The sequence below is a fragment of the Oncorhynchus masou genome, chromosome 18, assembly GCF_036934945.1.
Source record: "Oncorhynchus masou masou isolate Uvic2021 chromosome 18, UVic_Omas_1.1, whole genome shotgun sequence".
In the NCBI taxonomy this organism is placed as follows: domain Eukaryota; kingdom Metazoa; phylum Chordata; class Actinopteri; order Salmoniformes; family Salmonidae; genus Oncorhynchus; species Oncorhynchus masou.
In genome coordinates, this window is record NC_088229.1 from 20,858,643 (window position 1) to 20,882,978 (window position 24,336).

At 42.4% G+C, this 24,336-nt stretch overlaps 1 protein-coding gene across 2 annotated transcripts in view; it reads right to left on the reverse strand.

The window, feature by feature from the left end:
- Nucleotides 1-2,618: 2,618 nt before the first annotated feature.
- The window catches only part of LOC135504174 (spermatogenesis-associated serine-rich protein 2-like), a 52,522-nt gene continuing 30,804 nt past the window's right edge, over nucleotides 2,619-24,336 (reverse strand). For both annotated transcript variants that reach the window (XM_064922516.1, XM_064922515.1), the window contains exons 4-13: nucleotides 13,104-13,212; nucleotides 12,919-12,968; nucleotides 10,338-10,563; nucleotides 10,020-10,205; nucleotides 9,667-9,802; nucleotides 9,236-9,294; nucleotides 7,711-7,820; nucleotides 6,059-6,161; nucleotides 5,504-5,652; nucleotides 2,619-5,366 (exon numbers count right to left, since the gene is read on the reverse strand). In XM_064922516.1, coding sequence (XP_064778588.1) covers nucleotides 5,064-5,366; nucleotides 5,504-5,652; nucleotides 6,059-6,161; nucleotides 7,711-7,820; nucleotides 9,236-9,294; nucleotides 9,667-9,802; nucleotides 10,020-10,205; nucleotides 10,338-10,563; nucleotides 12,919-12,968; nucleotides 13,104-13,212 — 1,431 coding nt within the window. In that variant the 3' untranslated portion in view covers nucleotides 2,619-5,063. The remainder of the gene's footprint in view (nucleotides 5,367-5,503; nucleotides 5,653-6,058; nucleotides 6,162-7,710; nucleotides 7,821-9,235; nucleotides 9,295-9,666; nucleotides 9,803-10,019; nucleotides 10,206-10,337; nucleotides 10,564-12,918; nucleotides 12,969-13,103; nucleotides 13,213-24,336) is intronic.

The window sequence follows — 24,336 nt, forward strand, 5'->3', positions numbered from 1 at the left end:
TAAAAATCTGGCTTCAGATAAATATAATTCCCAGGAAGATGTACAAGAGTTTCAGGCCACTTCAAGTCAGTTCACGGTGGCAAGATCCTCATCCCCATTGGAATTGATCAGCAATGAGTCTGTGAATAGTGTAATGAATGCCCTTCTCTTGAAAGTCGAAGAGGATTCGATCGAATCAGTGTTGGATTTGCACCAGGCAGCAGGCGGGTTCAGTGCAGAGGTGCACAGAGCCATTGCTTTGTCTGTGGTTCCGGGAATCACCACTGACAAAATGCCTGAGCCATCTCTCACCATAACTAAGGCTCAAGGAAAGACAACCAAAAACAGGCGAGAGAGATCCTATTTCCCCAGTTGTTGTCCACAGAAGGTGCAAAATAAAGCCAAAGTGAGTTCCGTTTCTACTTTGTCTGACAAAGCTAAGTTTGTTGATGACGTGTGCCAGGACCTGCTCCAAGAAAAGGGATCTGCCATAGAATTGTGCCAATCAGTTGAGCAATTGCACCTTGCAATAGAGGAGTGCAGTACAGAAGTCTCCAAAGCCATTGCTTCGTCTGTGGCTAGAGTGATTAGCGTAGAAAAAATGTCTGAGTCATCTCTTAACACTATTGCTCAAGGAAAGCAAACCAATAACAGGCAAGAGAGATCCTATTTCCCTAGCTTTTGTCTGCAGAAGAAGAAAAAGCTAAACAATACCGAACAGAGTTTCACTTCTACTTTGTCTAACAAAGCTAATTCCTCTGGTCCCCAAGAAGTCCTACCCAAAGTCTGTGGCAGTGCCACCCCAAGTCTATGCAATACAACACAATCTCAGTCCACAGCTACAGGAACTCCATCTACACCCGTGGTTTCCTTCTCCAGTGGGTCTGTGCATAGCTTGGTATGTGCACTCCTCTTCAAGATCCGGAAGAATGCCGATGGATCTCCTCCTCAGTCAGAGCCAGAGCTGATTGAGAAAGCCCTGTCTGTCAGTGGATCTGTGTTGACACTGTTGGCAGAGGTCAACGGAATGTCCGTTGATGAGGAATCATCTTCCCCTAGTCGGGCACCTCCTGATGAGGTAGTTGAAGCAGTGTACAAGGACCTGCTGCAGGAAAAGGGTTCTGCAATCGAATTGCACCAGGCAGTGGAGCAGTGCAGTGCAGAGGTCCCTAGAGTCATAGCCTGGTCTCTGGTAAAGGAGATAAGCACTGCTCCCCCCAATGAATTCCTTGCTGCCCCAGCTTTCCTCCTCTCCTCTGTTTTGCTTCTCTCCGGACATCCAAGTAAGGCGATCTCATTATCTGGAAATGCCAAATCACTTGCCGCGGCAGCAAGTGATAGACTCCCTAAGGATGAGAGTCAGAAGAGGTTTGGCTTGTTGCCAAAGCTGCCTAAGACACATAAAATGCAGAAGATGCCAAAGTTGAAAGCAAAGGTATGGTTTGAAAGTCTTTGAATTAATAACACTTTATTTAGTTAAGCGTCTCTATTTTGACATTTTATGCTGTGTTTATGAACCATCAGTTTTAATTGCTAGTGAATTACAATGATTGGGAATTATCAGAATTTCTGTTTCTGACAGCTTAGTGACTTATGTTAACACTTTTCTATGACCTTCCAGAACAAAGTGGATCCACTGGCCATCTACCCCTCTTTTGATCTTCTGAGAGAGGATCCACTTGAGGACACTTATGATCATTCATAAGGAAGCCACCTCTGATGATCATATAAACGGTAAATCGAAAAAATCCCAAACATTTTTTGTTGAATACACATCTTGTCCATACAATTTTGAAGTGTTACTGTTGATGGGTATAGTGGGTCTAGGCCCTGATTTTAGCTCATGCACAGAATTGATTTATCTCATGTCAGGATATGACACTTGTTAACACCATAGATATTTGTCAGCAGTCTGTCACCATCTCACTACTCTGTAATATGTTGGGATGCTGAGCATGTGCAAATTAGTTTTTGAACTGTGGTGAAATGTTTTATGACTATGGGATCCTCACTAACTCTCTCTAATTAGACTTACAGTACAGCTGTCCTTTTACATCACCTTCCAACCCATTTGGAGAACTGACATTCTGGCTCTGGCACCAAAAGACAGTCTCTCTTCACTAGCATTGCCAGTGTCATCACCAAGGCACTTCACCCAGTCATGACCAGATCTAGGACCATCTGTAGTAATAGTTAACTTGACCACCTGATAATTCAAGAGAGGATCCACTGGATCTTGGGACCTTATGATCATCCATCTTTGTTTAGATAAACTTGTTTGTTCAGAATCCAATTTATCATTCCATTGTTTTCATTCTTGAGGTTGGTAGCCACACAATTACATTTTATACTTTATCTAGCTAGGTTTCCATCCAATTGGCGACAGATTTTCATGCAAATATTCTAAACTGAGATTTAGACTTGTCCCATCAAGCCTCTGCCACAACATCTTAAACCACCTTACTTGCTCAAATATGGCAAATTGAATTACATAATTCTTATATAGTTAACCATACAATGAGAAGTGATATGACTATCGCCATTTACTTTGCTTACAGTTAAATTGACATATGAATCTGTAAAATACAGTCACCTTGAACTGTGCCCATGAAAAGCATATGAAGACAAAGGACACCTGCTTATGTATTGCAAAGTTTAATAGTAAATTAAAAGTGTGCCTTTCCGCATATGGGGGTGGAGGTGTATTAGAATGTATGGGGAGGGCAGATGTCTTTGGTCCATACCTCATGGTTGCTGTAAGGAGGGGGGTGTATGAATTGGATGGAGGCAAGAGAAGGCACTTAAGTTTACAGTTTGCACTGGAAGAATTGGACTGAACTAGATTGTTAGTTCAGTCCATATGACTGAACTATTTCAGGGGTAAACCATATGCTCAGCATGTATATAACATACAAAATGCCCCATGTGAGCGCAACAGAATTATAGCTTTAAATACACACAGTAAAGAAATAAAACGTAAAAGAAAAAAATTAACATGCTACTCAATCTAGAATAGATTATCCAATTGGAAAACAATGAAGTTTTTTTATAGGCAGAGAAAGAAAAAAGGAAATGTTTTTCTCTTTGGTGATCACCAGATAGTTGTGAATGTGAGTTCTTACACTTGGTAAAAGAGATGGACAGGCATAAATAATTACCCATAGAGAATAACTCTAGTTTTTAGACAACTGTAAGAAATACTGCATGTACATGCTTGAAGCTACCTTAAGGTAACAACTAGCAATAGGTTGTGGAGAGAAAATGCAGTGCATGCATCTCCGCAATTGAAGAGTAGGCCTACTGTGCATTCAGATTACTGAAAATAGGCCTAAATTTACAGTGCAGATCTGAGATTAGGAAGAATTTGCTGAAGGCAGGAAGCTCCTGGAGTTGGCTACCAAGCTTTATGTGCTCAAGCACAGTTGCTGATACATGCCAACTGATCTACCCTGCTGTATACACTTTGTACTTCCCCAGAAGACTTTGTAAACCATTGAACAAACAAGAACTACATAATCTTTATGTTGATGTGCAATATAACAAAAATGAAGACATTTTCCTCATGGCCAAATTATATTATGAAAAGAAGACTTCAGTACCTATGTTTATAACATATCTAAAACACAAAGGTATTCCTATGGATAACTTCCCACCAGTAATATTGGAGGAGATGGAGGGGGTTCTCTCAATTCTTCTACTCATCAGGTATGACCCTTTGGTACACAGAGGTTACAGCTGTATAACCTTATATACACATGCCTTGCAGTTTGAAACGACACCGCTTTGCTTTCGGTAAATGGTGAACCAAGCCCCATTTCAAAAGAACATTATCAGGGGAAAAAAGCAAATCCGAAAAGCAACATTATGCCTCCAGGCAGTGTACAAGGGGAAACAATCAGATAATTCTCCAGATTTTGTTAAGTTATTGTATACGTTACTAAGAATCTTAAATCAGTCCCAAGTCAGTAGACATAAAACGTATTTGAACTGAGATCGAAACAGCATTCACAAATTTGATCCGATTTTTTTCCCCTTCAAGGAAATGATCAAGAGGAAAGTTAACATTAAAAAAGGACAAAGCTCGCTTTTTGAGATGTAAAAAAAACCCCACAAGAACGTGCACTGATGTTTGTGATGCAGGCATCTCTGCATTTCGAGAAAGACAAAGTTACACTTGACATGCTTGCCATGTATCACAGTGTGTGCCGTTTATGGTCCTGTCTGAGATGCACTGAAAATAAGAGTAGACCAAATAACACCTAAATATATGTACTTCTAACAAAGGGAAGTCCAAATTCAGACTGTAGGTGTAGGGGAGTGGGGGTTCCCTTCTCATACCTGAGACTTGAGAAGTGGAATAATTCATAATTAAATATGTATGTAATAAAGAAATCGAGCCTTCTCCTTGGATTATACAATAACAATATAGAGAAGGACAGGACAACTATCCACTAAACTATTCTCATACATGTGAGGGAGGGAATAAACAACTGCCATCAGGCAACATCCAAAGTGATTGCCTCTAGTTCTAATTATAAACGGATTCTTTGTCCAGTTCAAGGAGTACATATTATTTACAGACACAACCAGTATTTATGGAAAGCTCTAAATGAATTGGATACAAATAAACTTATGTAGTGTTGATTGTATGCCATGTCTTCCATACATACTAGCAAGCATGCCATAACATATTGAACTAAAATGGTGATGGACTACAAAACAAAAAAAAGGCAACCAAAATGAATTTGATGCTTGAGAAGAAAAAATTAAATAAAAATGCATTTTAGCAGTGCACAAAAATCACCTCAGTCTCTGTGCTGAACTCATCATCAGATAACACTGGCCTCTGAAGTAGCAAAATGTTGCTCAATCAACAGGCATGAGAAAATAGGTCTTATTAGCAGATTTTCAAGTTTGGTGGATGAATGGTTTTGCCTATGGGTGGCACTAGAGCTCATTTGACAAAAAGATGTAAACTTGTATTCTATTCTTCATCAAAAAGGAGTTAGTGGGGTGGAAGGGGCAGGGTATCAAGGGTGGAGTGCCAGGTTTAGTAGGGGGTTTTAAGCCAGGTAGTTCCGGTGTCAGGGGCAGTGTGTCCGCGGAGGCCTTTGGGGCAGACCATTATGAGAAGGGTGGTCTTGACGGTAAGAAGAGGATGGAGTGGAGTTGGAAGGGCCTCTTGTGGAGTTGGAGGATTGTGTTACAGTGCTGGTAGGATGGCTGGGGCCGTCACCTTGGCCTTGGTTGCCCTGGTAGCCTTGGTAACCCTCGGAGCGGTAGCCTCCGCGATTGGTGTTCCTGTCGCGATAGGAGCCGCCATTATACCGCTGACCACCGGAGTAGTATCCCGGGCCCGCCGTATACCGCCTGTTGCCTTGGAAAGTCTGAAAGGTGCAGATTAAAATCACACTTAAAACACAAAGCAATCATATCATGTTTAATATTTTTACTCCGAAGGAAACATGACTGAAAACAGTTAGCAACTCCTTTAGTTGCATGTTTGATTGCTTTGTGAGCTGACCGTTTTGTTCGGATGGGTAGGGTGTCCTTCGAAGCTGGAGCCCTGGTGCTGAGACTGAGGTGGTGCTTCTAGGGACCCTGGGCCTGTGATGGACGAGGAGGTGGAACTACAGCGGGAGCGGCTGGAGTAGCCTGTCTGAGGGTGGTACACTGAAAGGAGAGGGTGTCACGAGGGCAGGCGTTACCATAGAGATACATAGTATTATTATACAAATATGTGTTCTATTGAATTCTGTGGGCGTTACCATCAAGACAATTGATTAATTACCCTCTAAATAGCAATTAATTTTTTTATTTATTTTACTAGGCAAGTCAGTTAAGAACAAATTCTTATTTTCAATGACGGCCTAGGAACAGTGGGTTAACTGCCTGTTCAGGGGCAGAACGACAGATTTGTACCTTGTCAGCTCGGGGATTCGAACTTTCAACCTTCCGGTTACCAGTCCAACGCTCTAACCACTAGGCTACCCTGCCGCCCCCAGCAATGCAATACTGTATGATCACAGTGAGTTTCTGTAAGAGGAAAGACACCAAAGAGAAGAAAAAAGGAATGTACCTGATCCAAATCCTGTGACGCTTGTCTTCAGTGGTTCTAGCTCGAACGTGAATTTCACAGCTTTTCCCAGGTCTTCATCATACTTGCGTTCACTTACAAAGTGCTGGAAAAAGAGGAGACAAGACCTACAGTATGTGGATACCCCTTCAAATGAGTGGATTCGGCTATTTCAGCCACACCTGTTGCTGACAGGTGTATTAAACAGCCATACAGCCATGCGATCTCCATAGACAAACATCGACAGAGTTCCAAACTCTGCCATTGGCCTCTGGAGCACTGGAAACACGTTCTCTGGAGCGATGGGGGTGCGTTCTCAGCCCTCTCCTGTATTCCCTTGTTCACCCATGACTGCGTGGCCACGCACACCTCCAACTCAATCATCAAGTTTGCAGACAACACTACAGTGGTAAGCTTGATTACCAACAACGGCGAGATGGCGAGGGCTCTCGGAGTGTGGTGTCAGGAAAATAATCTCAAACTCAACAAAACAAAGGAGATGGACTTCAGGAAACAGCAGAGGGAGCACCCCCCTATCCACATCGACGGGACAGTAGTGGAGAATGTGGAAAGTTCCTCGGCGTACACATCACGGACAAACTGAAATGGAGGCTTCAGGAGGCTGAAGAAATTCGGCTTGTCACCAAAAGCACTCAAACTTTTACAGATGCACAATCGAGAGCATCCTGTCGGGCTGTATCACCGCCTGGTACGGCAACTGCTCCGCCCACAACCATAAGGCTCTCCAGAGGGTAGTGAGGTCTGCACAACGCATCACCGGGGGCAAACTACCTGCCCTCCAGAACACCTACACCACCCGATGTCACAGGAAGCCTCTCTAGCCACTTTAATAATACAAAATTGGATGTAATAAATGTATCACTAGTCACTTTAAATGTTAAAATAAAAGGTTAAACAAAAAAACAATGCCACTTTATATGTTTACATAACCTACATTACTCATCTCGTATGTATGTACTGTACTCTATGCCATCTACTGCATCTTGCCTATGCCGTTCGGCCATCTCTCATCCATATATTTATATGTACATATATTCATTCCTTTACACTTGTGTGTATAAGGTAGTTGCTGTGAAATTGTTAGATTACTGCATGGTCAGAACTAAAAGCACAAGCATTTCGCTACACTCGTATTAACATCTGCTAACCATGTGTATGTGACCAATAAAATTTGATTTGATGAATCACACTTAACCATCTGGCAGTCTGATCTGGGTTTGGCGGATGCCAGGAGAACGCTGCCTGCCCGAATGCATAGTGCCAACGGTAAAGTTTGGTGGAGGAAGAATACTAGTCTAGTGCTATATTTCATGGTTCGGGCTAGGTCCCTTCGTTCCAGTGAAGTGAAATCTTAACCCTACAGTATACAATGACATTCTAGACTATTCTGTGCTTCCAACTTTGTGGCAACCATTTGGGGAATGCCCATTCCTGTTTCAGCATGACAATGCCCCTGTGCACAAAGCGAGGTCCATACAGAAATGATTTGTCGAGACCGGTGGAAGAACTTGACTGGCCTGCACAAAGGCCTGACCTCAACCCCATTGAACACCTTTGGAAAGAATTGGAATGCAGACTGCGAGCCAGGCCTAATCACCCAACATCAGATAGTGTTATTGCGGTTGTCAACTAACCTTTATGTCCGCTCGTAGCTCACTCAGTTGATTCTCAGACATGGATGCTGATTGGTCAGTTAGCCTGCGCAGCTCCTCTGCTCTTTTTTGACGGCCATCCAAAATGGCCACTTAAACACAGATACACAATATCAGGCAACTGCTCGCTCACCAAATATTCAGACACCTTCAGTTGTACGGAGAGAGATCCACACATAAGCAATACCATACTGAAACTTGGGACTAGCTATGTCCTCAACATGAGAAGGTAAGACCATTAGTTGACTAGTTTTTCCAAAATAAAATCATACAGAATACAACACTGTATCCCTAAATAACTCCACAGGCTTTTCCTGCTGCTGACCAATATCAGGACTGAGAAGGGAAAAAGAAAAACCACAAAAAAACTCCCACAGAGGAATCGTACGGTTTGTTTATCAGTTGCTCAGGAGAATCAAATGACAGAAAATACTTCTCTCCTCATGAGGTTAAAAGGGGAAGGGAAGAAAATCTAATCCATTAACAGTAACACACACCTAAAGGAAGGGAAGAAGATTAGGGCAGAAACTGGTACATTTGAAGGAATTTTGACTTTCTGTAATGTCAAAGAACTTCTCTAGAGTTCCCTCACTTCTTCCCTCAATTCCCCACACACCTAGACACAAAAAAAGCATTTAGTCTCCCTTGAAACCTGACACTTCACTTTTTCCAAGCTCAGGATACACAACACTGTATTTGGAGGCAGTAAATAATAAAGGGAGAATGGCCTACTTGTGGAAATATGCAGTCTTGCTCTGTCATGTTTCACTACATTGAAGACTGGTATGCCTAAGGCCAAAAATAACCTTAAGGACATACATTCGAAGAATGCTGGTTGGTTACGTGTTAACTTATGAACTGGGAGGGAGTATGTGACATCTATAGGTAGCCTATATGGAATGTCCTAACTGGGACAAAGGCTTTCAGAAAAAACATAGAAACATAGTAATAATAGAAACAAAGTCTAATAAACACTGAGTGTACAAAACATTAAGAAGACCTTAATATTGATTGGCACTCCCCCTGCCCTCAGAACATCCTCAATTTGTTGGGGCAGACTCTGCAATGTGTCAAAAGCATTCCACAGGAATTCATGTCCCACGTTGACTACAACACTTCCCACAGTTGTGTCAAGTTGGCTGGATGTCCTTTGGGTGTGGACCATTCTTGATACACAAGGGAAACTGTTGAGCGTGAAAAATCCAGCAGCTTTGCAGTTCCTGACACAAACCGGTGCGCTTGTCACTTACTACCATACCTTGTTCAAAGGCACTTAAATCTTTTGTCTTACCAATTCATCCTCTGAATTACACAATCCATGTCTCAATTGTCTCATGGTTCAAAAATCCTTCTTTAACCTGTCCCTGAAGTGGATTTAACAAGTGCTATCAATAAGGGATCATAGCCTTCACCTGGTCAGTTTGTCATGGAAAGAGCAGGTGTTCTTAATTTTTTGTACACAGTGTACATTGAAGTCCAAATGCTAATTGAAAGGTGTTGTACTCACTGGCTTCTGCTTTGACTTTGTCCATCTCTGTTAACAGAGTAACCTCTCTGTCCATTAGACTAAGAGAGAGGTTGGGAGAAAGAGATATGAAATGACATGTTCTTTACTACGATAAGTTGACCATGATTATTTACATTTCTAAGAGTCTGTACTTTGATTTTGGCAATACTCACCATTTGTCAACTATGACAACACTGGTTAGCAATAGGCTACATGTAATGCTAAAAGAGGTACTAGTGGTGGTTGCTGTAGTGCAGATGTGAGAGCAATGAACTGGTTCAGTGATCAAATCTCTTAAATTGCTTAGCTAAACATTCTGCTTAAAAATAATGGAATTTGTGGTAAGTTATATCCCACCATAACGATTTAATATTCCAAATATTAACTACAACTTTACAAACTAATGTAGTGGAGTTAATGTTGGGATATACCAGCTCTGGAGCTCAGCAAACGTCTGCTTCATGGTCTTAATAGAGGAGTCCATTTCATCCTTAACCAACACTCTGTATCGAGTAAGCGACACTGTGCATCTCTGCAGGTCCTTCACAGAGCGGTCAATGTTGGGCGCTGAGTGTCAAAGAACAGGGTCAGAGGTCACTTGTCTTAAACAAAGCATTACTAGAGCTGTTGTCATTAACACTCCAGTGCACACATCCTAGTTTTATAAGATAATACACAGATTAGGCACCTGGGACTACTAATCTACCATCGGACTGCAGGAAACCCATGGATTTGACAATATTCTGTATCAACAATAAGGAAATAAAGCACATTTGGCACTAACCAATCTTCCTGGCTCCAGAAAATCCCTGTTGGCTTTCATCAGTGGTGAGCACAGAGGAAGTGAATGATTGCTGGGAGTTGGTTCTGGGACGGAACTTGTTGCCATGGGGAGGCTGGTGATTCCTTCCTCCTTGAGCATGATGAGGGGTGGTGCTTGGGCCACTACAAAAAGAGTCTGCTTCCACACCTTTAAGGAGAAAGACACTGTAGTGTGATATTTTCCGATGGGTAGGCGTTTGGATTATCAAAAGTGTAGTATAGTCTCAACAAACCAAAGTTGGACTGACGGATAAAATAAAAGACTGCTCTATAGCAATACCTGTAATGTCCGACGTGGCAGGCTCAGATTCGAGCTCAGCTGCATCCAAGAAGGCAGAATCCAACTGCTCACTCAGAGAGTCTAATGAGTCTCCGTCCAACACAGAGCCATTGGCATGGAACCCATTCACTGCTTCTGTACTCTCAGTCTCCGAAGGCTGTGTGGTTTCGGCTGGAGCAGGCTCCTCTCCCAGAGGCTGGGGCTTGGGCTTCTTTTTCTTCTTGGGCTGGATGTTGTAGAATCAATGTCAGACTAACCACTACAATAAAACCTTACATATTTTGGAGTTCATACATAACAAGCATATATGCTCTGCAAAAAAGAAACGTCCTCTCACTGTTAACTGTGTTTATTTTCAGTAAACTTATTAACGTGTAAATATTTTTATGAACACAAGATTCAACTGAGACAAACTGAACAGGTTCCACAGACATGTGACTAACAGAAATGTAATAGTGTGTCCCTGAACAAAGAGGGGTTCAAAATCAAAAGTAACAGTCAGTATCTGGTGTGGCCACCAGCTGCATTAAGTACTGCAGTGCATCTCCTCCTCATGGACTGCACCAGATTTGCCAGTTCTTGCTGTGAGATGTTACCCCACTCTTCCACCAAGGCACCTGCAAGTTCCCGGACATTTCTGGGGGGGGGGAATGGCCCTAGCCCTAACCCTCCGAGCCAACAGGTCCCAGATGTGTTCAATGGGATTGAGATCCGGGCTCCTGGGCCTGCAGGAAGGGTACCACATGAGGGAGGAGCATGTCTTCCCTGTAACGCACAGCATTGAGATTGCCTGCAATGACAAGCTCAGTCCGATGCTGCTGTGACACACAGCCCCAGACCATGACGGACCCTCCACCTCGATCCCACTCCAGAGTTCAGGCCTCGGTGTAACGCTCATTCCTTCGACGATAAACGCAAATCTGACCATCACCCCTGGTGAGAACAAACCGCGACTCGTCAGTGAAGAGCACTTTTTGCCAGTCCTGTCTGGTCCAGCGACGGTGGGTTTATGCCCATAGGCAAAGTTGTTGCCGGTGATGTCTGGTGAGGACCTGCCTTACAACAGGCCTACAAGCACTCAGTCCAGCCTCCCTCAGCCTATTGCGGACAGTCTGAGCACTGAGAGAGGGATTGTGTGTTCCTGGTGTAACCCAGGCAGTTGTTGTCATCCTGTACCACAGGTGTGATGTTTGAATGTACCGATCCTGTGCAGGTGTTGTTACACGTGGTCTGCTACTGCGAGGACGATCAAATGTCCGTCCTGTCTCCCTGTAGCGCTGTCTCAGGCGTCTCGCAGTATGGACAATGAAATGTATTGCCCTGGCCACATCTGCAGTCCTCATGCCTCCTTGCAGCATGCCAAAGGCACGTTCACGCAGATGAGCAGGGACCTTGGGCATCTTTCTTTTGGTGTTTTTCAAAGTCAGTAGAAATGCCTCTAGTGTGGCCTCCCGGGTGGTGCAGTGGTCTAGGGCACTGCATCGCAGTGCTAGCTGTGCCACCAGAGACTCTGGGTCCGGGGAGGTCCATGGGGCGACGCACAATTGGCCTAGCGTCGCCCGGGTTAGGCCGGTAGGGATATCCTTGTCTCCTGTGGTGGGCCGGGCGCAGTGGACGCTCACCAGGTCGCCAGGTGCACGGTGTTTCCTCCAACACATTGGTGCGGCTGGCTTCCGGGTTGGATGCGCGCTGTGTTAAGAAGCAGTGCGGCTTGGTTGGGATGTGTTTCGGAGGACGCATGACTTTTGACCTTCGTCTCTCCCGAGCACGTACGAGCCCATAATGTTGTAGCAATGAGACAAGATAGTAACTACTAACAATTGCATACCACGAAATTGGGGAGACAATAAAAAAAAAAAAAAAAAAATACCTCTCGTGTCCTGTTTTTATAACTGTGACCTTAATTACCTACCATCTGTAAGCTGTTTGTGTCTTAACGACCGTTCCACAGGTGCATGTTCATTACTTGTTTATGGTTCATTGAACAAGCATGACAAACCGTGTTTAAACTTTACAATGAAGATCTGTGAAGTTATTTGGATTTTACGAATTATCTTTGAAAGACAGGGTCCTGAAAAAGGGATTTTTTTTTGTTGTTGCTGAGTTTAGCTATGGTTGAGCAGAATGTAGGTCCTCATGACAGACACCAGATATGTTCAGCTTGAGCTGCTGACTTCAAAGCAAAATGGGAGATAGGTGACAACAAAACAGATTATCTGGGATGGATGTTGAAAATTTGTGTGAGCTAGAAACTCTATAGTGAAATGCAGCCGATGATTGAACAAACAATGTATTTTTACTCATCTCTATCCAAATAAACTAAACATACATTTCCTATGACTAGCATTTACAGTTCAACGTTAAGTGGATTTAAAGTAAGTGTTTTGTTGCTCAAAGTCTGGATTGGTCTGTCACTGGAAGTATATCCTTTGAACTTGTTTTTTAAAAGTGTTGTCTCATAATCCTGTGAGGGACAGGCCATACTTAAAATGTCATGACACATAATACATTTCATTCATACTCATGTGGCCCGTTCATACAGAATGCAATACCCTGAAGTAAAGGACAAAGTTAAGGTTACCTTCTTTTTACCAGTTACATTCCACTCCTTCAAGATATCAATGGCACTACCTGAAGGGAAAATGAATTGTGAGTTAAGAAGAATGCTCTCTTTCCATAACAGCCTGCATTGACATGCAGACAATGTTGCAGATTATCAAGGTTTAAATACTCATTAAAAAAAAGATCACTATGGCATTCCCATACCTTCCAGGAAAGCCTGGACAGCCTTATCAACGCAGTTCTCAAAGTGCTGCAACACCAGAACTATCTCATTGTTGCTTTTGTTGGGAACAACGGCCCTGACGGCACTAATCTGTGAAGAGAACGAATAAGAGAATGATCTGGCAAATTAAGGAAAATATTTAGCATAGTGATACATATCCCAAGGCCCTGGGGCCTCATTTCTAAATATTGCGTTTTTACAACATACCATACAACATGTGTGCGCCAGTTTACACAGAAGTTAGCATTATAAAATCTGAACTTGTGATAATGTGCTTAATTTTGTGCAAACTTTAGACCATACGTACACACTATAACAAGTGGTTGTATTCCAAGTAAAATAATTAGACTTAAGAATTTATTTCCTATTTTATAGGAAGAATAAATTCCTCACCTTTTCTGTCCGTGATGGGTTCATATTTCCGAAGTAGCCATAGGCCTATATCAAATTACCATACACATCTCTCGTTTAATTGAGCCTAGTAAATAGATCTACCCTCATAGATATCCTAACCAACCTGCCCTCCAAATACACCTCTGTTGTCTTCAACCAGGATCTCAGCGATCACTGCCTGCGTCCGTAATGGGTCTGAGGTCAAACGACCACCCCTCATCACTGTCAAACGCTCCCTAAAACACTTCAGCGAGCAGGCCTTTCTAATCGACCTGGCCCGGGTATCCTGGAATGATATTGACCTCATGCGATATGCAACTTTTCAGGGAAGTTAGGAACCAATATACACAGGCAGTTTGGAAAGCAAAGACTAGCTTTTTCAAACAGAAAATTGCATCCTGTAGCACAAACTTCAAAACGTTCTGGGACACTAAAGTCCATTGAGAATAAGAGCACCTCCTCCCAGCTGCCAACTGCATTGAGGCTAGGAAACACTGTCACCACCAATAAATCCACGATAATTTAGAACTTCAATCAGCATTTCTCTACAGCTGGGCCATGCTTTCCACCTGGCTACCCCTACCCCGGTCAACAGCGCTGCACTCCCTACAGCAACTTGCGCAAGATTCCCCCATTTCTCTTTCACCCAAATCCAGATAGCTGATGTTCTGAAAGAGCTGCAAAATCTGGACGCCTACAAATAAGCCGAGCTAGACAATCTGGACCCTCTCTTTTTTAAATGATCTGCCCAAATTGTTGCAACCCCTATTACTAGCCTGTTCGACCTCTCTTTGAGATCCCCAAAGATTGGAAAGCTGCCGCGATCATCCCCCTCTTCAAAGGGGGAGACACTTTAGACCTATATCTATCCTACCCTGCCTTTCTAAGGTCTTCATAAGCCAAGTTTACAGCTCACCGACCATTTCGAATCCCACCGTACCTTCTCCACTATGCAATCTGGTTTCCGAGCTGGTAATGGGTGCACTTCAGCCACGCTCAAGGTCCTAAACGATATCATAACCGCTATCGATAAGGGACAATACTGCGCAGTTGTATTCATCGTCCTGGCAAAGGCTTTCAACTCTGTCAATCACCACAATCTTATCGGCAGACTCAACAGCCTTGATTTCTCAAATGACTACCTCGCCTGGTTCACCAACTACTTCTCAGACAGAGTTCAGTGTATCAAATCGGGGGGCCTGTTGTCCGGACTTCTAGCAGTCTCTATAGGGGTGCCACAGGGTTCAATTGTCAGGCCAACTCTTTTCTCTGTATACATCAATTATCTCGCTCTTGCTGCTGGTGATTCTCTGATCCACCTCTATGCAGACGACACCATCCTGTATACTTCTGGCCCTTCTTTGGACACGGAGTTAACTAACCTCCAGACAATCTTCAATGCCATTACAATTCTCCTTCTGTGGCCGCCAACTGCTCTTAAATGCAAGTAAAACTAAATGCATGCTCTTCAACCGATCGATGCCCACACTTGCCTGCCCGGTCAGCATCACTACTCTGGACGGTTCTGACTTAGAATATGTGGACAACTATAAATAGCTAGGTGTCTGGTTAGACTGTAAACTCTCCTTCCAGACTCACATTAAGCATCTCCAATCCAAAGTTAAATCTCGAATCGGCTTCCTATTTCGCAACAAAGCATCCTTCACTCATGCTGCCAAACATACCCTCGTAAAACTGACTATCCTATCGATCCTTGACTTCAGCGATGTCAGCTACAAAATAGCCTCCAACACTCTACTCTAAATTAGATTGTATCCATCACAGTGCCATCCGTTTTGTCACCAAAGCCCCATATACTACCCACCACTGCGACCTGTATGTCCTCATTGGCTGGCCCTCGCTTCATATTCGTCGCCAAAGCCACTGGCTCCAGTCCATCTAAGTCTTTGCTAGGTAAAGTCCCGCCTTAGCTCACTGGTCACCATAGCAGCACCCACCTGTAGCACGCGCACCAGCAGGTATATTTCACTGGTCACCCCCAAAGCCAATTCCTACTTTGGCCACCTTTCCTTCCAGTTCTCTGCTGCCAATGACTGGCCCGAACTGCAAAAGTCACTGAAGCTGGAGACTCATATCTCCCTCACTAACTTTAAGCACCAGCTGTCAGAGCAGCTTATGGGCTATTTACAGATGGGCTATCTGTAAATAGCCCATCCAACTACCCCATCCCCATACTGTATTTATTTTGCTCCATTGCACCCCTCTACTTGCACACTCATCTTCTGCACATCTCTCACTCCAGTGTTTAATTGCTATATTGTAATTATTTTGCCACTTTGGCCTATTTTCTTGCCTACCTACCTCGTTTGCACACACTGTATATAGACTTATATTATTGACTGTGTTTTTGTTTATTCCATGTGTAACTGTGTTGTTGTTTGTGTCGCACTGCTTTGCTTTATCTTGGCCAGGTCGCAGTTGTAAATGAGAACTTGTTCTCACCTAGCCTACCTGGTTAAATAAAGGTGAAAAAAATAAAATAATAATAGGCTACATGCATTTTTAAAAATTCTGTATGCGAGCCCATAGGCAGTGTGGTTTATACAGACAGATGATATTTTATATTGAAGTATGTACTGCAATTTTTATTTTTTTGAGTAGCCTAGACTATTTTTTAGAATTCACAGGCAGTACCGCATATTTTAGGTTGGGGGGGAAAAGTTGATGCAAAACATGTTCAAACATTCTGCTGACAGGTCGACAACAATTAGTTTCTGAAAGAAAAAACAATGGCCATCACATTCCTTCGCCAAATAAAGCATACTGCAAACAATTACACTGGTAGCGTATGTAAAATATTTGACAATATGGGTAGACTATAATATTGCTGTTCGATAGGAGCACAGAGTGCTTAAGTATCTATACCAAGGCAGGAGATTGTGTTTCTATCTATTGATAAAATATTCAAAAACAATTCGTCTTTTGCATAGATGTGTGGGCTGTATGTGTCCGCTGCAGTCATTTAACTGTGGCACTGCCACAACGGAAATAAAAATATCAAACAATATTTCTGTCGAGACGAACTTTGAAGATGCTATAACAGTCGACATGTACTTTTCCTCTGCAAACAAAACAAGTAATGAATAGAAAAAAATTGACAACCCCATAGTAGAACAGTATCTATAGTGAACTAAAATATAAATGCAACAATTTTACTGAGTTACAGTTCATATAAGGAAATCAGTCAATTGAAATGAATTAATTTAGGCCCTAATCTATGGATTTCACATGACTGAGCAGGGGGTGCCTGAGAGGGCATAGGCCCAGCCAATCATAATGAGTTTTCCCCCACAAAAAGGTCTTTATTACAGACAGAAATACTCCTCAGTTTCATCAGCTGTCTGGATGGTTGATCTCAGATGATCCCACAGGTGACGAAGCCAGGTGTGGATGTCCGTACATACTGCCAAATTCTCTAAAATTATGTTGGAAGCGGCTTATGGTAGAGAAATCAATATTAAATTCTCTGGCAACAACTCTGGTGAACATTCCTGCAGTCAGAGCCGGTCCTGACCTCCCTGGGGCCCTAAGCAAAACCCGTGAGCCATGTAAACCATTTTCCATGCTGTTCCCACATGCTTCAAGAGGGCCACTATTATTGTTCCTGTTCTCAAGAAAGCTAAGGTAACTGAGCTAAATGACTATCGCCCCGTAGCACTCACTTCCGTCATCATGAAGTGCTTTGAGAGACTAGTCAAGTTAGTGATTGCTGTTTGAGTGGCTGCTGCCAACATACTGACTCAAATCTCTAGCCACTTCAATAATTAAATTGGATGTAATAAACGTTAATGTACATATTTTTATTCCTTCCTTTACACTTGTGTGTATAAGATAGTTGTGAAATTGTTAGATTACTTATTAGATATTACTGCTGTTACACACGCCTCTATGAAGAGGGGACGCAACACCCTGCTACTCAACTCTGGTCTCCAGAGGTCTCCGTGAAGTGAAAGGGGTATGGACTGTAGGTGCGAGTAAGGATGACAAAAGGCAGAGAATTGTACCGTTTACAAGGAATTTATTCCGTCACACGGTAATTTTGGGGAAAAGGGGCTGGACGGCACCAAAGCAAAGAAAGTAAATATTAAAGCCCCCTCTCCTACCATACCTGCCTAACCACTACTTACCTAACAAAGCACAACCTGGTGTCCTAACCAAAATTACATTACATTTAAGTCATTCAGCAGACGCTCTTATCCAGAGCGACTTACAAATTGGTGAATTCACCTTCTGACATCCAGTGGAACAGCCACTTTACAATAGTGCATCTAAATCATTAAGGGGGGGGGGGGGTGGTGAGGAGGATTACTTATCCTATCCTAGGTATTCCTTGAAGAGGTGGGGTTTCAGGTGTCTCCGGAAGGTGGTGATTGACTCCGCTGTCCTGGCGTCGTGAGGGAGTTTGTTCCACCATTGGGGGGCCAGAGCAGCGAACAGTTTTGACTGGGCTGAGCGGGAACTGTAAATACAGGGGGTGGTCTGCCCAGGTCTTACCTAGTGTGCCTAGACAGTGACTATACTACGGGTATATGCCTAAGCACTCTCTTGGTGCCTTCCCCTTCCCCCCCTGGGAACAAATGAAACATAATAACACAAACAATTTCAATAATCAAAACACTGCATCCTATTGACACACAACAGACATAACCAATCAGCAACAACTAACATAGTACATACCAAATCTCTTTCTGAGAAACAACCAACATATGCTATAACCCTCAGCAATCACTCTCAGCAGTGATCTTTCTCTCAGCAATGACCTCCCAGCAATGATCTCTTCTGCTTTTATAGCTTCAGAAGGCATTGGTAATTGGAGACAGCTGCGTCCTGACGAGGGGGCGGGGTCAGCTCTCCAATTAGTATTTGATTGGTCGACTTCATGGCTATCTTAAAATGTTACTAAGTGTGCAAACATTTGAATTTAAATCTTACCATCAAAATATTCCTCTTCTGCACTGAGGCAAAATCATCAATGTCGTCATCATAGGACATGTTTCCCCACATCATGATTTATACTCATGATGGCCAGACCACTCAAACGTTCCTGTGACATGGAAGACCTCAGGAAGCTTTTGATGCGCTTTCATTTTGAAAATCTCCTCTCTGCCGATGCTACTGTTACTGGTAGGGCGACTGTAATTCTTCGTGCTATCCAAAGGTTAGGAAAAATAGTTCCTCCAGGTTTTTCTCACAGAGAAAGGAAAGCAGCTCAAATAGGCAGTCGTTATCTGATGGCAGATCAGGTAAATTCTGATTCTTGTGTGCCAGATTCATTCCACTGATGTCACAGTCATCTCTGAAGCTTAGAGTGTTTTCAACTTCCATGCAGTGGGCCTTTAAAATACTCTTTGGACATTGAGGCAGTGCAGCACTCCATATTTCGTTTTCACCTGGTTGAGTGTTTCAAATCTCTCATCCATTGATATCACAGCAGAGTCGACCACAATGTTAAAGTAGTTGACTTCCAAGGTTTTTCAGTGCATCAGTCACTGGTTCATTAGGACATGCAAAGCTGAAATGCCTCCTGCTATTTCTCAGTCTTTTCTCTTTCAGATCAGCCTCCACATGGATTTCTTCACAACGCTGTTGTCTGGGCCTCAGACAATCCAGTTTCCCCGTATGTAGTGAGGGAGGCCTTTGCATTTGAGATTAAATTCACTGCGATATTCAACTGTATTGAGGCGGATTGGAGGAGCTTGTTCACCTTGTTTGTCATTGTCAGTGTCTCGCACCATACGACACAGCAAATCAAGAAGCCGTAGTACCCAACTTCCTCTGTAAGTGCTTCTGCCTCCACTTTGGCCACATGACCGTTGATCGCCTGTCTGGCTTCCAGTAATGCCTCCCGAACCTCAGAAGCCTGATACCTGATTGCATGAACAGTTTGGAGCCTACTCTCCCATCTCGTGTCACTCCATGACCTCACGGTTATGTTCACGTGGTTCTTCAAAACAATCTATCTTTGTGTGGCAGCTGAAAAGAAGGTGAAGAGCTTTTGCACATGCCCAAAAACCCCAACTGCATCTTTTAAAGATTTGGCAGCATCTGCAATGACAAGGTTTAGAATAGGTGCTCCACATGAGATGAACACAGCTCTGGGATTTTTTTTCAGCAGTCTGGCTTGTACTCCTTGATGCTTGCCCTTCATGTTGGCCCCATTATCATAAGCTTGTCCTCTGCAATCTTCAAATGGAATCTTGAGCTCATTCAGCTTATCTAAGACGACAGTGGACAGATTGAAGCCGGTTGTAACCTCAACATTCACAAAGCCAAGGAAGTGCTCCTTGATCTCTGGCTTTCCCTTTAAAGCTCCACTTCTCAGAATAATGGACATTTGCTCCTGGTGACTAATGTCAGGTGTACAGTCCAAGATAATGGAGAAGTACTTGGAGTCTCTTACTTGATTCACTATTGCTTCCAGAATCTTGTCACTCACAATCTGTATCAGCTCATTCTGTGTGTGCCTCCCAAGGTAATGAGCATGTGTTTCTTCATCTTTAATTTTGCTGAGATGATTTTCCATAGCGGTGTCAAATTTGACCAGTAATTTAACCTCTTTTAGGAAGTTTCCATTATCTGGTTGGAAGAGTTTGTCTGATGAACCCCTGACTGCTAGGTTTCTTTCAGCCAGAGACTGGGTGGTACTTATTAAATGTGTAAGGACATCCCGCAATTCCTTTCCTTCAGCCTCAAATGGTAATTGGTATCTGGTCAAGAGTCTGTCCCCGACTTAGGCGCGGATCAAGTTCTCTCCACTTAATCATATTGTTTGTGTTCAGGACTACCCTCATGGTGTTTCAGAATGGTGTTGATATTTAACCAGTCATTCACACCTTCCTTTATTATTTTGTAGAAAAGAGCTTACGCACAGAAAATACTAGAGGTACAGTTTGATATGACCCCGTGTATCTATCTTCTTAATGCCCAGCAGGACTTTGTTCTTGATCCTGACAGAGACAATTTGCTTATGACTATTAAATACTTTGCTAAGAAATGTATTCTTCTATTGTGGGCCTCTAATACCCCTCCTACATTTAAAATGTGGATTGACCAGATTGTTGACTTTCTTCCTCTTGAAAAGCTCACTTATGACCTTCACAAGAGACAGCCCAAGTTTGATAGACTCTGGTCTCCACTATTCAACTATATTTCAAACTGGACAGAGTGAACGGGGTGACTAGGGAAATGCGCAGATACATGTTGTGTAAGGTACTGTAAAACCTAAAAACGAATTATTGGCCCGTCGTCTCAGCGAATGCTCGAAATAGCTGATAAGAACCTTGATAGTGCTGCTGCAAGTGTTGTGTTTTTATTTTAATTTTGTTTTTGAGTATGTGTATGTATGCACCAAGGAAAATAAATAGATTAGGAAAAATAAATGTTTTTATTTGACTTTATCATTCATTTTAATTGTATTTTTATTTTTTCAAATGTATTATAATATTTTTTGACTTTTATTTTTTTAAGCCTTTCACCTGTGAATGTGGAATGTGTTTTGTTGGTTGATTGAAAAACAAGAAAACTTTAAACTTTAAATTGAAAAAAAAAAAAAAAAAGCTTACAGCAAAAACAATACACGGCGTTGTTTTTGATTGAGTATGAAAACCAGCTCCTGGTAATCTTTTCCCCATTTGACAGCTGTCTTTGTAATATGCCTGAATGGAAACCTCTTCTAGACTTGTCTTTACGGTACGAAAAATCCATGGTTGGAATGGACCTCTGCGCACTAACTCAGTCCACATAAAGTCTGTTAAGATTGGGGCCAATCTGCTGGGTCATTTGGTGGAGCAGCAACTGTTCTATTAGGGTCTGAGTTGCTTGTATCTGGTGCTGGCTGTACACCTCTGGTTGTGCTAGTACTGGCTGAGGCTGCCTGTACTTCACCTGGGTCTGTGTTAGTACTTGCTGAAGCTGCCAGTACTGGGTCTGTGTTAGTACTTGCTGAGGCTGGATATGGATCAACTGAGTCTGTGCTTGTACTGGCTGATGATCCAGCATCTCCTCTACTGACAAACTTAAGTATAGCACCTGTACATTATCGATAACAATATTGTTAATTTTATCAGCTGCATCAAGCCCATTCCAACTGTCTCCCCCAGATTTCCATTTATACATTTTCAAATATACAATACTATGGCTTGGCTGAATAGTTGGTTATTATTTACTGAGAGATGTGCTTCCATATTGCCCAGTTTGCTCAGCTAATCAACATTTAAAATGCAATATATAAATCAATAGTCAATGTCAATCCATTGCTTTCCATCTTGCATTAGTCCAGAGTTATAACTAAATCTTGACTGTGAGACTAGATAATCATTGTCTTGTTTGAAAATGACGTGCGCCTATGAGGAGTGCCATCACACTCCTATATTGTCTGGACTGGAAAATTGCAGGGCGGCTGGGTAGCCTAGTGGTTAGAGCGTTGGACTAGTAACCGGAAGGTTGCAAGTTCAAACCCCCCGAGCTGACAAGGTACAAATCTGTCGTTGGCCGTCATTGAAAATAAGAATTTGTTCTTAACTGACTTGCCTAGTAAAATAAAGGTAAAATAAAAAAATTAAAATTGCGCTTTCCAGCAGCAACCTCTGTGGAGAGGTTGCTGCTGGAAAGCGCAAGTTTCATTTCGTGCATGTTCACGCGCAATGTTATCTTTTCCGAGCTGCAGTCTATATACACCGTTGTCATTTATCAAACGTAATAAATAGTTGTATTTCACTCACTTTTGTCAGGCACAAATTCACAGAACACAGCCCTAGAAGTGGCTGGAGAGCAAGCAAGACAGACAGACCAAGAGATGCACTGCAATCTAGCACATCAACTTAACGTTACTGTTATTTGCCGACATCAAACTTGGAGAGGAGAAAACAGGTTTGCCTGATTGCTGTTCCCGCAATTCACTCTCATGGTGTTTTTTCTTTCTTTCTCCTTTCGTGACCAGAAGGATAGTTCCGCTTCATCCTCTCATCCAAGTTGTAAACATTGACACCCGCTTTGACACGGGGGGAGGCGGGGCCCTTGCATAATTTGCGGGGCCCTATGCAACTTGCGTAGTGAGCGTATAGGGCCGCCCGGCTCTGCCTGCAGTCAGCATGCCAATTGCCTGCTCCCTCAAAAACTGAAGACATCTGTGGCATTGTGTTGTGACAAAACAGCACATTTGTGGCATTTTATTGTCACAAACACAAGGTGCACCTGTGTATTGATCATGCTGTTTAATCAGCTTCTTGATATGCCATACCTGTCAGGTGGATGGAAATCTTGCCAAGGAGAAATGCTCACTGACAGGGACGTAAACAAATTTGTGCACAACTTTTTGTTTGCATGGAACATTCCTTTGCAGCTCATGAGACCAATACTTTACATGTTGCGTTTATATTTTTGTTCAGAATATTTACCTAGTTGGCTTGTTGTTGTGTGTTCTATGTGAGATAAATATTCCTCAATTATATTCCTAAAATATTCCTTCAATTTAAGAGCACTATAGGAAACATGCATTTTTACAAGCAGTCAATGCACAACAATTCTTGTAATCACTGGGAAAACAGCAGTTTTAATGGCCTTGGTTACGAGGCAGTGGTGGAAAAGTTCCCAATTGTCATAGTTCCCAATTGAGTTAAAGTAATACGATACCTTAATAGAAAATGCCTCAAGTAAAAGTCACGTTATCCAGTAAAATACTACTGGAGTAAAAGTCTAAAAGTATTTGGTTTTAAATACACTTAAGTATCAAAAGTTATATTAAGCAAACTAGACAGCGCCATTTTCTTGTTTATTTATTAGCCTGGGCACACTACAACACTCAGACATAATTTACAAAACAAAGCATGTGTTTAGTGAGTCCGCCAGATCAGAGGCGGTAGGGATGACCAGGGATATTCTCTTTATAAGTGTGTGAATTGGACCATTTTCCTGTCCAGCGAAGCATTCAAAATGTAACAAGTACATTTGGGTGTCAGGCAAAAATGTATGGAGTGAAAACTACATTATTTTCTTTAGGAATGTTGTCAAGTATAAATACAAAAGTACAGTCACTGCAAAACAATTGCTTAGTATTTTTACACCACTGAAAAGAGAGCGATCTCAGATTTTCTCCTAAATATGCGTGACCTGCACCATTTTAAAACCAAGAGTTTTTAGCAGTTTCATAATAAAGCAGGTTACCCAATTTTCCCTGAGTGCATAGGGAAGAGTACAGCTAAATCTAACCTGGGTCAATTGTAGGGTAACTTGGGGTAAAAAAAAAAATGCTACCCTAGCTCAAAATAATTTTTGGGGAGTGATGGGGCAGATTACATTTTTTGTTGAGCGAGAGAAGTGGCAACCAGGGAAAGTGTTTGGGGGGGGGGGGTTGTGACAAAGTGGTTTATGTGAGAAGTACAGGCAGAGGCCGTGTTACCCAAGTGACCCTAACAGGTAGACCTACATTCTATTTACTGTGTTTATGAAAGTTTTATAGGACATCAAATTAATAAATAGGATACTAACTAGTTAAAATACTACATTTGGCAATTTACCCAATTTATTTATTTTTAGCCACTATGCTGCATTAATTGGGCTACAGGTGATAATGCTTATTGCATACCTGATAATATGGATCATACATAGGCTATATGCATGGACCAATATGTTAAAATAACCTTTACATCCTTTCCCCCCCACTGCATTATTGTTTTCTCCAGAGGAAACACTAGGCTGTAGCATTTACTTTTAAATTGTTTTGAATATATAATTAATCTTGCAGAATGCAAGGACAGTGTATGGCACTCGCTATAGTCAGCATGCATATTTAAATAGAAAACG